The sequence below is a fragment of the Anolis carolinensis genome, unplaced genomic scaffold (assembly GCF_035594765.1).
Source record: "Anolis carolinensis isolate JA03-04 unplaced genomic scaffold, rAnoCar3.1.pri scaffold_8, whole genome shotgun sequence".
Classification (NCBI taxonomy): Eukaryota; Metazoa; Chordata; class Lepidosauria; order Squamata; family Dactyloidae; genus Anolis; species Anolis carolinensis.
In genome coordinates this window covers 15,843,832-15,859,093 of record NW_026943819.1, presented here as the reverse complement: position 1 = coordinate 15,859,093, position 15,262 = coordinate 15,843,832, and the positions used below count along the sequence as shown (strand labels likewise).

Genomic DNA, 15,262 nt, shown 5'->3' with positions numbered 1-15,262 from the left:
GGCTCCAAACCTTCTGGCTTTTCCCATGTGAAAAGAAGGGCAGGTTTGTAATATCCTAGTGATATTATGAAGGATCACTTTCAAATCCCACACTGCAGTGTTACATAAAGATTCTGTATGCACAGACGCTGACTTTCCTCAAATCAATTTCTTTGTCCATCTATTCCATTGCTGACACTTCTGAATAACTGCAGTTCTTCAGACCATTATCCTTTACCTATTTTTTAATATAGCTTGGAAACCCAGTGTTGTCCGGGTTATTTGAAAAAGTCAATTTTTAACTATACAAAATGCATAAGGTTGTGGGTTAACTCCAACTGACATCATGCCAGGTTAACCCCGAGAAACTCCATCAGTAGAAACTTGAGAACATACTATTAGTCGCTTCTGGTGTGAGAGAATTGGCCATCTACAGAGACGTTACCCAGGGGATGTCTGGATGTTTTGATGTTTTACATCCTGTGGGAGGCTTCTTTCATGTCCTCCCATGGGGAGCTGGAGCTGACAGAGGGAGCTCACCCACTTTCCCTGGATTCGAACAGCCAACCTGACATTCAACAGTCCTGCTGGCACAAGGGATGTGTTAGCTGGGAGGCTTCTATCATGTCCCTGCAAGCTAGAGCTGACAAACGGTAGCTCACCCCGTCTCGCAGATTTGAACTGGCAACTTTTAGGTCAGCAACCCAACCTTCAGGTCAGCAGTTCAGCCAGCACAAGGGTTTAACCCATTGCACCACTTAAAGTTTATGTTGGGCAAATTTGCTCTGGATGCATCATTGGTGGGGTTAAGTGTGCTCTCTGGCTGTAGGGTAAATTACAACTCCCACTATGATGAGTAAGTCCCCTCAAACCTCTCCAGTAGATTGAATTAGTCATGGGGGTTCTGTGTGCCAAGTTTGGTCCAGGTCTATAGTTGCTGGAGTTCAGAGCGCTCTTAGATTGCAGGTGTACTACACATCCCAGTACCTACAACTCCTATAAATCATGGTGAATTATCCTCAAACCTCTCCAGTATGCTCAGTTGCTGATCAATTCCTCTGTTTGTTGTGTGCCGTAGAAAGGAATAGGAAAGGGTTATGGGAGAGGCAATGGGAGGGGTCATGCAAATTCCACACCAATTGAGAGAGTAAGAAAGCCTGTGGTGGAGGAAAAACAGAAAATCTAGGATGAAATTGTCCCTGTATGAAAGCCTTCACTTGAGTGGTGGGCAATCTGGTGTTTGTGGAGGACATTGGCAGGGCTCTGGACATGTTTACGATGCTCTCTATAACTTGCAATGTCATTGCAGGGAGGGCTATTGGTGTCTTCTGTGTAGTGGAAGCTGTAGCTCTTTGTGGAAGTGGGAGCTTGTCTGTGTAAGTAGACACTCCAACCACATGCATATATACATATACACACACACACACACACACATACAGTAGAGTCTCACTTATCCAACATTCGCTTATCCAACGTTCTGGATTATCCAACGCATTTTTGTCGTCAATGTTTTCAATACATCATGATATTTTGGTGCTAAATTTGTAAATACAGTAATTACTACATAGCATTACTGCGTATTGAACTACTTTTTCTGTCAAATTTGTTGACAGATGTTTTGGTGCTTAATTTGTAAAATCATAACCTAATTTGTTGTTTAATAGGCTTTTCCTTAATCCCTCCTTATTATCCAGCATATTCGCTTATCCAACATTCTGCCGGCCCGTTTATGTTGGATAAGTGAGACTCTACTGTATATATATATATATATATATATATATATATATATATATTCACTTTTATTATGTGTATGGATAACTGGAGATGCCTTCGACATGCAAAATTTACTATATCATTGAACAATAGTTCCTTCCCATCCTATATTTGTTTCATTTGCAGAAGCCTCACTCACACTGATATGTAGTCAAAAACTGAATTGGGTTATAATGCATAAAAACATATGCAATAATTAATTTGTTTATTCTTCATGATGCTCCAAGATGCTTTGGTGTCATTCTACAACATATTATGCCCAGAGTTGAAAGCATCCTGCAATAGCTGCAGTGGATGTCGTGGATATTGTCTGCTACAAGACCTATTACTATTCACGCCTGTGCAAATATAGCAGAGATTTAACAAGGCATCCATTCCTCACTCTGATTTTCCTATGGCAGCAGAAATAGCCATACTTTGAAGAATGACAATGCTAACAAGACTTCCGGAGCATCTCCCATAAGCAAAAATAGAAAATAAGAACAATAATTTGCTAAGGGAATGGTCCAAAGAGCAGTCTCCCCTGCTTATGTTGTTGTTGTTCGTTGTATTTATATCCTGCTCTTCAGCCACAAAGGCCCTGAAAGCAACTTACAGATAGTTAATTTGTTCCTAGGCTTACAATCTGAAAAAGATGTGACAGAGAAGGAAAAGGGAATGACAGTAAGGAAGGGGATTATGTTGCATAGATACTGATGCCAGAGCAGTAGCTGTTGTGACGAATGGAGAGTCTTTGATTTAATAATTAATACATTAATTAATTAGGAACCATGGATCTTATATGTGATTCTACTAATATCGTTTTAGTTGAGAATGTCACTCCTTTTCTGCAGCCAGTGAATGATCTGGGAGGAGATATCTAAAGCCTTGTTTGGAGAGTCAGCTTTTCCAGATGCAATTTATCAGAAGTAGCTGCAATAGTATCTAGCTGACTGTAGAGTAAATTCCAATGATAAAGATCAGAGATGAATCTTTCAGTTAGGTTCAGAGCTGCTCAAGCCATAATTCTCCCAACATGTGGTTTTCAGTTGCTCTTTCCAAGGTCACAACTCATCCAGTTGTTGCATAACCTAGCCCTTATTTCCAAAACTATGAAATTAGGATTGGGATGGTTTTGTTGCCTAGAAAGAGGGCAGCAATCTTTTGGAACCATGGCCACTGAAAACAGATATGAAAACTGGTGGCTGCATGGAAAGCTGATGCTTTTTGCAGAGTCAGGAAGACACTAACAAGAGAACAAGTAGTTCATAATTACTCCACCAATTCTGAATTGGAGAAAGTCATGTACTCTGTCATGTTGACATACAACAGACATGATCCATCATCATATCAGTGTAGTATAAATATGCAAAGATATAATTTATTCATGTCAGGAATGACTTGGGAAACTGCAAGTTGGTTCTGGTGTGAGAGAATTGGCTGTCAACAAGGATGTTGCCCAGGGTATGCCCGGATGTTTTACCATCCTGTGGGAGGCTTCTCACATGTCCCCGCATGAGAAGCTGGAGCTGACAGACAGGAGCTCACCCCACTCCCCAGATTCAAGCCACCAACCTTTCGGTCAGCAGTCCTAACAGCACGAGGGTTTAATCCATTGTGCCACCCGGAGCTCCGGTGGCGCAATATAAAGATATGCTATGTGAACATTACACAATCCCTATGCTGTACAACACATTTGTGTAATGGATGTCAATGGCTAGGAGACATTGTGCCATGAGCTATACATGATGCACAACTGCAATGCAAAGCATACGATACAAAACCATAATGCAATTTATTTTATTATTCATTAAAATATTTATATCATTGTCCCAAGAGCCCAGACTTTAAAAGGCTAGAAAGATATTAAACAATTTAACTAGTTCAAAAGCTTCAAACACTGGACCAGGCTGATCTCTGCAAACATGAACTCACGCACAAAGATGCACAGTTCTTTTTTCTCCGTAATGGATTTTGCAGGAATGTTTGTGTATTTTTTTCTCCTCTGTATACATCCATAGAGCCACATGAAATCCGTGACAGCTTTACACCATTATTTCAAGATTCATAACTGTAGGTTCCCAGTGAGAGAGCGAAGGAGAGAGAGCAGCCCAAATCTTTTCAACAAACAGAATGTTGTTCCCGGCATATTTATTGCCACTAAATTAATTTGTGTCCCAAAGATAAATATAGTGTTATCAGCAACAGCTGTCTCTCATTTTTAGTTGTTTTTATATTTGACCATAAGTTCAGTTCTCTAAAAGCATCCAGAGTTGTAAATCCTATGACAGGCAGAGCCGGTGATTTAATGGCTGCAATGCTCAGGGGCTGTGATTTAGGGAACACATTTATGATACGCAAGACAATTAAGCAGTATGCCATAGTGCCGCCCTCCAAGATATGCAAAGCCCAAAATGAGGGAAAGGTAGCAAACTATTTAACGGAGACCATTTATTTTATTACTCAGTTAGCTACTCTCAGCATTTATTTTTGTCATCTCCTCAGATCTATAGATTTAATGACTTCTGTCCTATATTAGTGATAAACATATCAAAATTTAAGCACGACATGGTTTTATAACTCTGTAGTTACCGATCTATCATTCCCAACCATAAATGGATAATCTGTTGATTTCACATTCTCTTTCTTTTTATTTCCAATCTTAATTTCACCCAATTTTGAGATTATTTTGTGAGTTGAAGTCTGCACCAGGTGTAAGTATCATGTCTCATTGTTGAACTGCAGCTCCCATCAGTCTTAAAAGAATCCTGGGAACCACAATTCAACAATGTCCACAGGAATGGACACTTCCTGCCCTTGATTTGCATGAAATTCTGTATACACTTTGAGCGCACAAATTTTTGCAAACAATCTCTCATCATTTTTGTACACTTTTAGACATTTTGTGCACATTTTTTCATGGCAAAACTATATTGCAAAATTTGGGACAATAATTTAAGTCTGTATTTGAAAATCTGAATAACTATGAGAATGACATAGGCCCTGGCTGTGGCGCAGGCGGGAGAGCAAGCCAGCTGCAACCAGCTGCAATGAATCACTCTGACCAGGAGGTCATGAGTTCGAGGCCCGCTTGGAGCCTATGTTTGTCTTGTCTTTGTTCTATGTTAAAAGGCATTGAATGTTTGCCTATATGTGTAATGTGATCCGCCCTGAGTCCCCTTTGGGGTGAGAAGGGCGGAATATAAATGCTGCAAATAAATAAATAAATAAATAAATAAATGACATTGGTAGCATAAGCTTTTGTAGACTAAGGCTCTATCTACACCAGTGGTTCCCAACCTGTTGGCCATGGACCACCAGTGGTCCACAGGAACTAAAATAATCACCGTTACTACACCATTGCCTCAAAAAGGGTTATGAATCAGTTTTTGGTCAATTTTAGATTTGGTTTGCTTATTTGAGGTGCTGATTCAGAAAATTGCATTGGATAGACCACAGCCGCTCTAGATTATTAAATATGGTTTTCTGTGGGTGAGCAGATGGCGACTGCTGGGTGGCATATGTTCTGGATCAGAACTAGAGTTGATGTGGTCTATCCAATGCAATTTTCTGAATCAGCACCTCAAATAACGTTTTGGTACTAATGTTGGAGAGTGGTCCCTGGCCAAAGTAGTCCCAGGTAAAAAAGGTTGGGACCCACTGATCTACGCAGAGCAAAAAAAATCCATATTCCCTTCTTATTGGCCACTAGTCTGCTACACAATATTCGTGACAATAAACATGTCAACCATTCTTTGTCTGCTTTGCCTATAAAAAGAGGTGCTTAATGACTGAGGAGGAAAAGGAAGGAGCTTGAGGCTGTTAGGAATTGTGGGAGTTGAAGTCCAAAACGCCCTTACCTGCATCAGACTGACTAGTTTATCTAAAACTAATGCTTTGGTTCTTTTTCACTAGAGTTTATAAACTTAGTACAAACACATTATAAAAGTTCAAAAGATATATTCAGAATATTTTAAAGCAACATTCAAACTGGTAATGGAAAACCATGATGCTACTTGCTGTAAACTAGTAACATCACAGGAAAATAAAATACCGTTAAACCTGATTCCTAAATGCTCAGAGAGATTTTAGACCCCAAAATGGGCATTTTAAGGAAAGGCATCCCAAACTGTATTGGATGAGAAATATGTCTTTGAGCGCCAAGCCAAGAAACATTTTACTTCCATCTGTTTATGTCACTATTCAGAATGCTGGCAACAACATTCACGATAGTAAAACAAAAGGCATTACTCAACATTACCCTGGAAGAGATGTCTACACTGGAGCCCATTCATCGGAAAGCTATATTTTTACTGCAAGACTCTGTTGGGATAAAGAGTACTCCATGCAAAGAAATTGGTTTTTCTCTGTTTTTCACAGTGCTCCAATAAGAAAACCCAAAGGAAAAACAGTTTCTGAAAACTAGAGACATATAGAATACTATCTGTTGTATTAACTTGAAGGAGATTTCTTCTAGTTGAAATATGCTTCAACCCCATTCTCTTTCATTTCATTTGTGTTCATTTTTCAGCCTCACTACATAACGTATTGCCAAGCAGATAAGAAATAAGATTGTCTGACTTCTACCTTTTTCCTTTTAGCATGAAGTGGTGTTTGTTTCTCGCAGTTCTTTTATCCCAGTGGCCTCCTTCCCCTCCACTAAGTAAAAGGCAATGCCAATTTTGCTATTTCTCACTTTGAAAAAACCTTAACGTCTTCCCTGAGATTTGAAGACCAGGGTTTCTGAAAATTCCACTTTGTAATTTAAAGTATCACTTCATGGCCTCCATTCACTTATTATAAAGAAGAGGTATGAATAGGCAAAGTTTATTAGATGCTGTTTGCTGCAACAGGCCGAGCTGTGGCGCAGGCTGGTTAGCAGCCAGCTGCAACAAATCACTCTGACCAAGAGGTCATGAGTTCGAGGCCCGCCCGTGCCTGTGTCTGTCCCTGTCTCTGTTCTATGTTATGGCATTGAAGGTTTGCCTTATATGGGCAATGTGATCTGCCCTAAGTCCCCTTCGGGGTGAGAAGGGCGGAATATAAATACTGTAAATAAAAATAAATAAACAGTTGGCTATCTGTGAATTCTAATTCTCTTCTGTTCGCTTTCCAATCTTAAGTTTATGCTATTCCATTTCCATGTTAGACTAAAATTTTCAAAACTTGACCATTTTTTCATGAAAATTAGTATCTGTGTTTGTGCCACTTTCCTCTTGTAGTGTGCATCTTGCCTAATGTACACATTTCTTTAGCTGGGATGGTCACAGTGAATCCTCTGTCATTCCACTTTTTCAACTGCTTTTAACATCCCAGTTTCTGTCTTCTCACTACCTTCTTAACTTACTTCAATTCCTACGATAGAGTTCAAAATACAAAAGTTGTTTACACTCAATCGACTCAGCAGGAGGAGAGGAAGAAGCCTTGCCCTTCCTTGTATAATCCCTGCGTATTCAAGCAAAAGCAAACTGCTGCAGCCTCTCCAAGTTTGTGTGTTAAATAAATGCACTTTAATTATATTCCGCTTTTCTCCCTGGAGGGGAACAGAGCGGATTACAGTATGCATATAGGCAAACATTCAATGCCTTTTTACATAACGAACAACGACATGCAATACACAGATAAGGTAAAAGCCTTCCCCTTTTCATCTCCGGCATCTGGAGGCGCTGCTCAACTTTCAGCCATGGGTAGGTGCTCTTGTTTCATTTTCCATGCCAAGGAGCCTGCTGTCCGTAGACATCTTTGCTCTTTGTGCCATCATGTCTGCATGTTGTTTAGCATGGGGTGCCCGTTACCCTTCCAACTGAGGCAGTACCTATTGATCTACTTGCATTGCATGCTTTCAAATTGCAAGGTTGGCAGAAGCTAGGGCAAACAGTTGGGAGCTCACCTTGACTGGCGGCTTTGAACTGCTAACCCTCCGGTCAGCAGTTTTTTCCTACAGCTAACAGTTTTATTCTCAAACTTTTGCCATCCTTGTCTCACATTGACCTTGTTTGGTCAAATGTCCTAATTTTCATCTGTGAAATGCTAGAGAACCAGTGATGCTCATTGGACAGTAGTACCGTACATTTCTCCCTGCTGAAATTCATTTTGTTAGTTTTCGCTCAGCTCTCTAGTCTGTTAAGGTCATTTTGGATTCCAATCCTGTCTTCTGGGGCATTAGCTGTCCTTTCTAATTTGGCGTTGCAAAGAACTCAGGCAGGGGGGAATCCTTTTAAATCCCACCACTGCCACCAAATTGCAAAGATGTCAGAAAGGGGGAGAAATCTTTTTAAAAAATACCACCTCTGATACCAATTGCGGAGATGTGGAGATGGAGGTTGTTTTTATTAATTAATTATATTTATATTATTGTTATATATTTTATATCCGCTGCCACCAGGTGTTAAAGATGTTTTTACTTAAAAGCTGCCACCAAATGTCAAGGGGATCATCAACTCTTGCCACCACTATAGGAATACGTAGCCACTAGCTACTTAGAGAAGAGACTTTTAAATCTTGGTTTTTCTTTCTTCTTGTTGTTTATTCTTGATGAATATGTGTATATGACAGAGACTGATATGTTTGAGAGAACAATAACACATTTATTGAGGCACAAGCTTAATGGTTACAATTCTCACTTAGAGGCACTTTGATTGTCAGTTGCAAAGCTAGAATGAGGTGATTCAAACTTCCTAAAATGTCACTTCCGTCTCCACTGCTTTAACCTGCAGTCATCCTGTGAATTTCAGTCACATACTATCTGTTCCTTATCTGGAAACAGGCTACCTTAAAATAAGTCACCAAACTTATTTTAAACTTGACTCAAAATCCAACCTTTGAGCGACCCTGATTCTCCAACTGAGAATTAATCTTAACTGCAATTCCTCCAATTACAGACTACCTTAAAATAAGTCACCAAACTTATTTTATCCCTGATCCCCTAACTTAGGATCAGCCTTCCCTGAGCTTCAACAGAGCACAGACTAAAACCAACCTTCCCTGTGGTTCTCTGACCACACACTGAGTTTCCCTCCAAATTCTACGCTCTCTTCAGCTAAACCAGTTGGCTCCGCCCCCTTCTCCATGGCAACCAACTCATGGTGCAGAGCAACTGAAATATTAACCCTTTTAAAACAGTTAAACATGGCTTCTATAACTTAAAAAACTAGTCCATTTTTTATTCGCCTTTTATTGATAGTATAATTTGTAACCCTGTCAAAGGCCTTACTGAAATCAAGATATACTATATCCACAGCATTCCCTACATCTACCAAGTTTGTAACTTTTTAAAAAGGAATGATACGGTTTGTCTGGCATGACTTGTTTTTGAGATCCCATGTTGATTTTAGTGAGTATGGCATTCCTTTCTAAGTGTGTACAGATTGTCTCTTTAATGATCTGCTCCAGAATCTTTCCTGTCATTGATGTCAGCCTGACTGGATGGTAGTTGCTTGGGTCCTCTTTGGGAAAAGAACAGCTTGTTAATGTAAGAAATCACAATTTCCCATAAACCTGCCACTTTAGCATTTTTCAAAGCCAGATTGACATAGTAGCTAGAGAAGGGGATAGGCCATTTCCTAGCTTGCCCCCTTCTCTAGTTGTGTTGTGGCCTACTACTTCCAAAGTTTTGGGTTTCAAATTTCCATGTAGAAATAAAGGAATCTGGATCATACTAGGCCAGTCCTTCTTACCAAGCCTCACCTACTTCAAAGGATTGTTGTGATAATAAAGTGGAAAACAAATGGGAACAAAGCACCCAACCCCAGGCATGGACAACTTTGGGCCCTCCAGGTGTTTGGGAGTTGAAGTCCAAAACACCAGGAGGGTCAAGTTTGCCCATGCCTGCCCTACCCCTATATCAACAGGGTAAGAATGGAGTCAAACTGTTATAATGTGTATAATTATTTTACTGTGCAATGCTGTTTGAATCAAGAGTGCTTTTTCGCCTCCCCTTGTGTTTTCCTTCCCTTCGTTTCTGAGTTGTCAACCTTTAGCAGAACTTGGCTTTATTTAATTATATACAGGTTCTGTGTCCATGGAAGAGGCTATTTAAAAATAATGAACCTTCAACCATTTTTAACAAAGAAGGACAAAGAGTTGCTCTTGCTAGAAAAAAATTAAAACTTTAAATCAGCAGGAGCAGGTAATTTAAATTTGACTCTTGAGGGAATAATCCTGAAGAGCTTTGGTACCCTAGATATTAATTAAATCAGACCTTGGAAGCCAGGGAGATTTCTCCTTTGTCAATGAAAGACAATGAAGTCCCAATATTTTATTCTACCATCATTCTTGCAAAAAAATTATTAGAATGAATAACTTGTGGGTCTCACAAAATATTGGACTAAATGTTACACTACTCTGTAAATCACATCAGAACTTTGACTACTAAGCGTTCCATGTTAGATGTGATGCCACACAATGTAAATGTTCATTTACCAGTCAGATTACGACGTTCAGGTAAACAATGCTGCACACATTTGCCAAGTTCCTACATGGCTTCAATGAAGTGTAAATATTTGCCAGCAGATTTACGTACATTATACAATTCCCATACTGAATACACTATGTAAGTGGATCAATAGCCAGTGCCTATGGTAGTGCAGAAAGGGAATAAATGCATAGAGGCAATGTGCATCACATGACATTTTATTTATGTATTTATTTATTTACTAGATTTATATCCTGCCCTTCTCACCCCGAAGGGAACTCAGAGAGGCTTACAAATAATATTTACAGTAGAGTCTCACTTATCCAAGCTAAACAGGCTGACAGAAGCTTGGATAAGTGAATATCTTGGATAATAAGGAGGGATTAAGGAAAAGCCTGTTAAACATCAAATTAGGTTATGATATTACAAATTAAGCACCAAAACTTCATGTTATACAACAAATTTGAAAGAAAAAGTAGTTCAATACGCAGTAATGTTATGTTGTAATTACTTTATTTACGAATTTAGCCCCAAAATATCACGACATATTGAAAACATTGACTACAAAAATGGCTTGGATTATCCAGAGGCTTGCATAAGCGAGGCTTGGATAAGTGAGACTCTACTGTACATACCTTGTATTATATCACTAGCACAGCACAACACTAGCATTATATACCAGCATATTGCACCACACCACTATATTGTAATAATACCAGTAATATTACATGTAATAAATTATATAAAATTAATATTATTGTATTATTATTAGTATTATATTGCATTACATTATAATATTATTATCAATATTACATGTACAGTAGAGTCTCACTTATCCAACATAAACGGGCCGGCAGAACGTTGGATAAGCAAATATGTTGGATAATAAGGAGAGATTAAGGAGAAGCCTATTAAATTAGGTTATGATTTTACAAATTAATCACCAAAACATCATGTTATACAACAAATTTGACAGAAAAAGTAGTTCAATATGAAATAATGCTATGTAGTAATTACTGTATTTATGAATTTAGCACCAAAATATCACGATGTACAGTAGAGTCTCACTTATCCAAGACTCACTTATCCAATGTTCTGGATTAGCCAATGCATTTTTGTAGTCAATGTTTTCAATATATCGTGATATTTTGGTGCTAAATTCATGAATACAGTAATTACTACATAGCATTACTGCGTATTGAACTACTTTTTCTGCCAAATTTGTTGTCTAACATGATGTTTTGGTGCTTCATTTGTAAAATCATAACCTAATTTGATGTTTAATAGGCTTTTCCTTAATGCCTCCTTATTATCCAACATATTCGCTTATCCAACATTCTATTGGCCTGTTTATGTTGGATAAGTGAGACTCTACTGTATTGAAAACATTGTTTACAAAAATGCGTTGGATAATCCAGAATGTTGGATAAGCGAATGTTGGATAAGTGAGACTCTACTGTATATACAATATATTAATTATTATATACACTTTAATGTACTAATGCATACGTAAACAACTCCAGTTTGTGTCAATCTGAGCTGGATATGGCTTGTGCCTTGTCTAGTAACAATCACTCTGAATTTGTAAGTTATAGATGTAGGCATATGTTACTTAACAGGTTGCTAGCTATGTTGTGATAGATAGACATGCATGTATTCACTATTATATACATGATGAGCGTGTCACTTCAGGAAAATATCTTTTAAAGAAGTTCCTTAATCCAAGCTGAATTTTTGGTTGCCAACAGGTTCTAGATGTGAATCAACCCCATGATGCAACATGTCTCCCCAGCACCAGCTCTGACAATGATGGCCACACAGACTGTGCCCCCTCCGCCATACCAAGAAACCCAACAGGTGAGTCTGTTATTAAATTCTGTTCCATTCCTCTATATTTGGTGACGGACCTCCCGGATGTTGATATTTGGAAGAACACCTTTGTGTACTGCTCTGCAATAGAAAAGCAGCAAAGAGCGGCCATGTCTCTGACAGTATATACCAGGCATGGGCAAACTTTGGCCCTCCAGGTGTTTTGGACTTCAACTCCCACCATTCCTAACAGCCTCAGGCCCTTTCCTTTCCCCCCTCAGCCGCTTAAGCGGCTGAGGGGGGAAAGGAAGGGGCCTGAGGCTGTTAGGAATGGTGGGAGTTGAAGTCCAAAACACCTGGAGGGCCAAAGTTTGCCCATGCCTGGAATATATGTTCTACTTCTATACTTATTTGCTTCTCTACAGATTTACTTACATCCTATTGCTAGTCCCAGTTAGACTAGATCTATTGAATCAATAGAATTTGCACAGAGGTCAACTCACTATCTTACAATTGATGCCATGGATCATTCTATAGTTGGACTGAACCAATAGGGTTTGGGACACTGAAACATTTTAAAATTTTAATAAGTATTTAATTGGCTTGCTGTGAGTTTTCCAGGCTGCCTGGCATTTTCTCCTGATGTTTTGCCCACATCTGTGGCAGTGGGCCGGGCTGTGGCGCAGCTGGCTAGTAACCAGCTGCAATAAATCACTACTGACCGAGAGGTCATGAGTTTGAAGCCCGGGTCGGGTTAAGCCCCCGACCATTAAATAGCCCGGCTTGCTGTTGACCTATGCAGCCCCGAAAGACAGTTGCATCTGTCAAGTAGGGAAATGTAGGTACGCTTTATGCAGGAGGCTAATTTAACTAATTTACAACATCATAAAACTGCCAGCAAAACACGAGGAGAGGAATGAGGAAGTACAGCCACTAGTGGACAGTGAAGCAACAGCTCCCCCTGTGGCCGGAATCGTTAAGCTGGAAAAAAATGTTAAATGCCTCTGTGTCTGTCTATATATGTTGTTTGTCTGTTGGCATTGAATGTTTGCCATATATGTGTTCATTGTAATCGGCCCTGAGTCCCCTTTGGGGTGAGAAGGGCGGAATATAAATACTGTAAATAATAAATAAATAAATAACCTCAGAGGTTGTGAGGTCTGTTGGAAACTAGGCAAGTGGGGGTTTTATATCTGTGGAAGGTCCAGGTTGGGAGAAAAAACTCTTGTCTGTGTGATGCAAGTGTGAATGTTGCAATTGGCCACCTTGATTAGCATTGAATGACCTTGCAATTGCAAAACCTGACTGCTTCCTGCCTGGGGGCATCCTTTGCTGGGAGGTGTTTGCTGACCCTGGTTGCCATAGATATAGGTGAAACGTCAGGAGAAAATGTTTCTGGAACATGACTATACAGCCTGGAAAACTTACAGCAACCCATCGATTCCGGCCATGAAAGCCTTGGACAACACATTGATATAATTATTTACAAGCCATTCAGGCTGATGAATTGATTAAAGCTCGCCTATTAATTATTTACTCCAGCCAACCTAGCAGTTCGAAAACATGCAAATGTGAGTAGCTCAGTAGCTCCGGCAGGAAGGGAACGGCGTTCCATGCAATCATGCAGGCCACATGACTTTGGAGGTGTCTACGGACAACGCCGGCTCTTTGGCTTAGAAATGGAGATGAGCACCAACCCCCAGAGTCGGTCACAACTGGACTTAATGTCAAGGGAAACCTTTACCTTTTTATTAATTGTTTAAAAGTTGTCTGATTAACTAATTGAAACTTTTCAGAAAAATCATCCCTACGGAAAAATTCTAAGGGGTGTTCATTGATGGCTGTTTGTTACTGGCCCCGCTTGTTCTGATCATTGAACTAAACCTGCTGGATCAGAATATACACTGAGTCTGAAGAAACACTGAATATCTTCTGTGTCCTGTGTCACATTTACACAATTCACACAATGCACATGAGGAGCAGAGAAGAGGTTTAAAGGTGATTCCTTTCTTGTATTCCCCCCACTCTACACATCTCTCCATCCTTATATGAAAAAGCCAGTCATCCGGTTTTGTTCCCATTTTAAAATACAGAACTGGAGCTTCAGAAGCAGTTTCTTTCCAGACATCAGTGTGAATAGAAAAGGCATTCTTTGATTGGCATTTACATTACTTGAGAGAAAACAGCTCAAGAGCAGAGAGGGGGTGGAGGCTGTCCAGCTGAAAGGAGATACTGCTGCATTCCCAAGTTAATGCTCTTCTTGGAGAACTGTAAAAGATACGAGCCTATAAAAGACAGCTGTAGTCTCTCAGAGACTGTGACACATACCTGCAACAAACCAAGAAGATCATGGCAAAGCCCTTTGTGCCACTGACTTTCTAAGGTCTCCGTACTTTTTATTCCCAAGGTTAAGAGCAGATTCTTGTGATAGTTTGGGATCTCTTTGAAGTTCAGAGTCTTATGAACATGATAAAATTTTTGGAAAAGGGAAATCTCCATAAGCTTTTGGAGATATTATGATCTTTGGAAAGGCATGACCATGTTAGAAATCATAGCCTTTTGGGAAAATGATGCCAAACCTTTTGGGAAAATGGCATTCATGCAAGGTGATTAGGTTTCTCAGCTGTTAAACTGGTGTACCTAGATATCTCTTTGAACTGTTAGGGACAAAGATATGCCAATGCACAAAAACACACACACACACATATATATATATAGTGGAGCCTCTGGTGGCATAGAGGATTAAAGCCTTATAACTTGAAGGTTGGGTTGCTGACCTGAAGGCTGCCAGGTTTGAATCCCACCTGGGGAGAGCACGGATGAGCTCCCTCTATCAGCTCCAGCTCCATGCGGGGACATGAGAGAAGCCTCCCACAAGGATGGTAAAAACATCAAAACATCTGGGCGTCCCCTGGGCAACGTCCTTGCAGAAATCTTGGTTTAAATCATGCTCTCAAGAGAGAGACTTTTTAGAAATAACATAGTTGGTTTACTCACAAACTTCATATATTCAATGTACAAGTACTTTGCATATCAATCCAGTTACAGACAGGATTTGAATTATGGTAGTTTCTCTGTGAAGGTAACACGGGGCATCTCTCTTGTCTGAGAGTCTAATAGAGTCTCTGTCTAGTCTGAAAGTTCAAAGGAGTCTATCTCTACTGGCATCTGAAAGCATACATCTCTTTCCACTGAAGTCTCTACGCATACTGTTCCTACAGTCTTCTAAAAGCGTACTGTTTCAAAAATGGAGTCTGAGTCCCGAACAAGCCCAGATCTGATCATATGGTCTGCAGCTTCTCCCACAAC

General features: G+C 39.7%; 1 protein-coding gene across 7 annotated transcripts in view; it reads left to right on the top strand.

Annotated features, from left to right (window-relative positions):
- The window catches only part of pknox2 (PBX/knotted 1 homeobox 2), a 345,146-nt gene that overhangs the window by 227,463 nt on the left and 102,421 nt on the right, over window positions 1-15,262 (top strand). For 6 of the 7 annotated variants that reach the window (XM_062961013.1, XM_062961014.1, XM_016996784.2 and 3 more), the window contains one exon: window positions 11,893-12,001. In XM_062961013.1, coding sequence (XP_062817083.1) covers window positions 11,915-12,001 — 87 coding nt within the window. In that variant the 5' untranslated portion in view covers window positions 11,893-11,914. Of the gene's footprint in view, window positions 1-8,933; window positions 9,203-11,892; window positions 12,002-15,262 lie in introns of those variants that run through there. The other variant, XM_016996785.2, reaches the window with a different exon arrangement.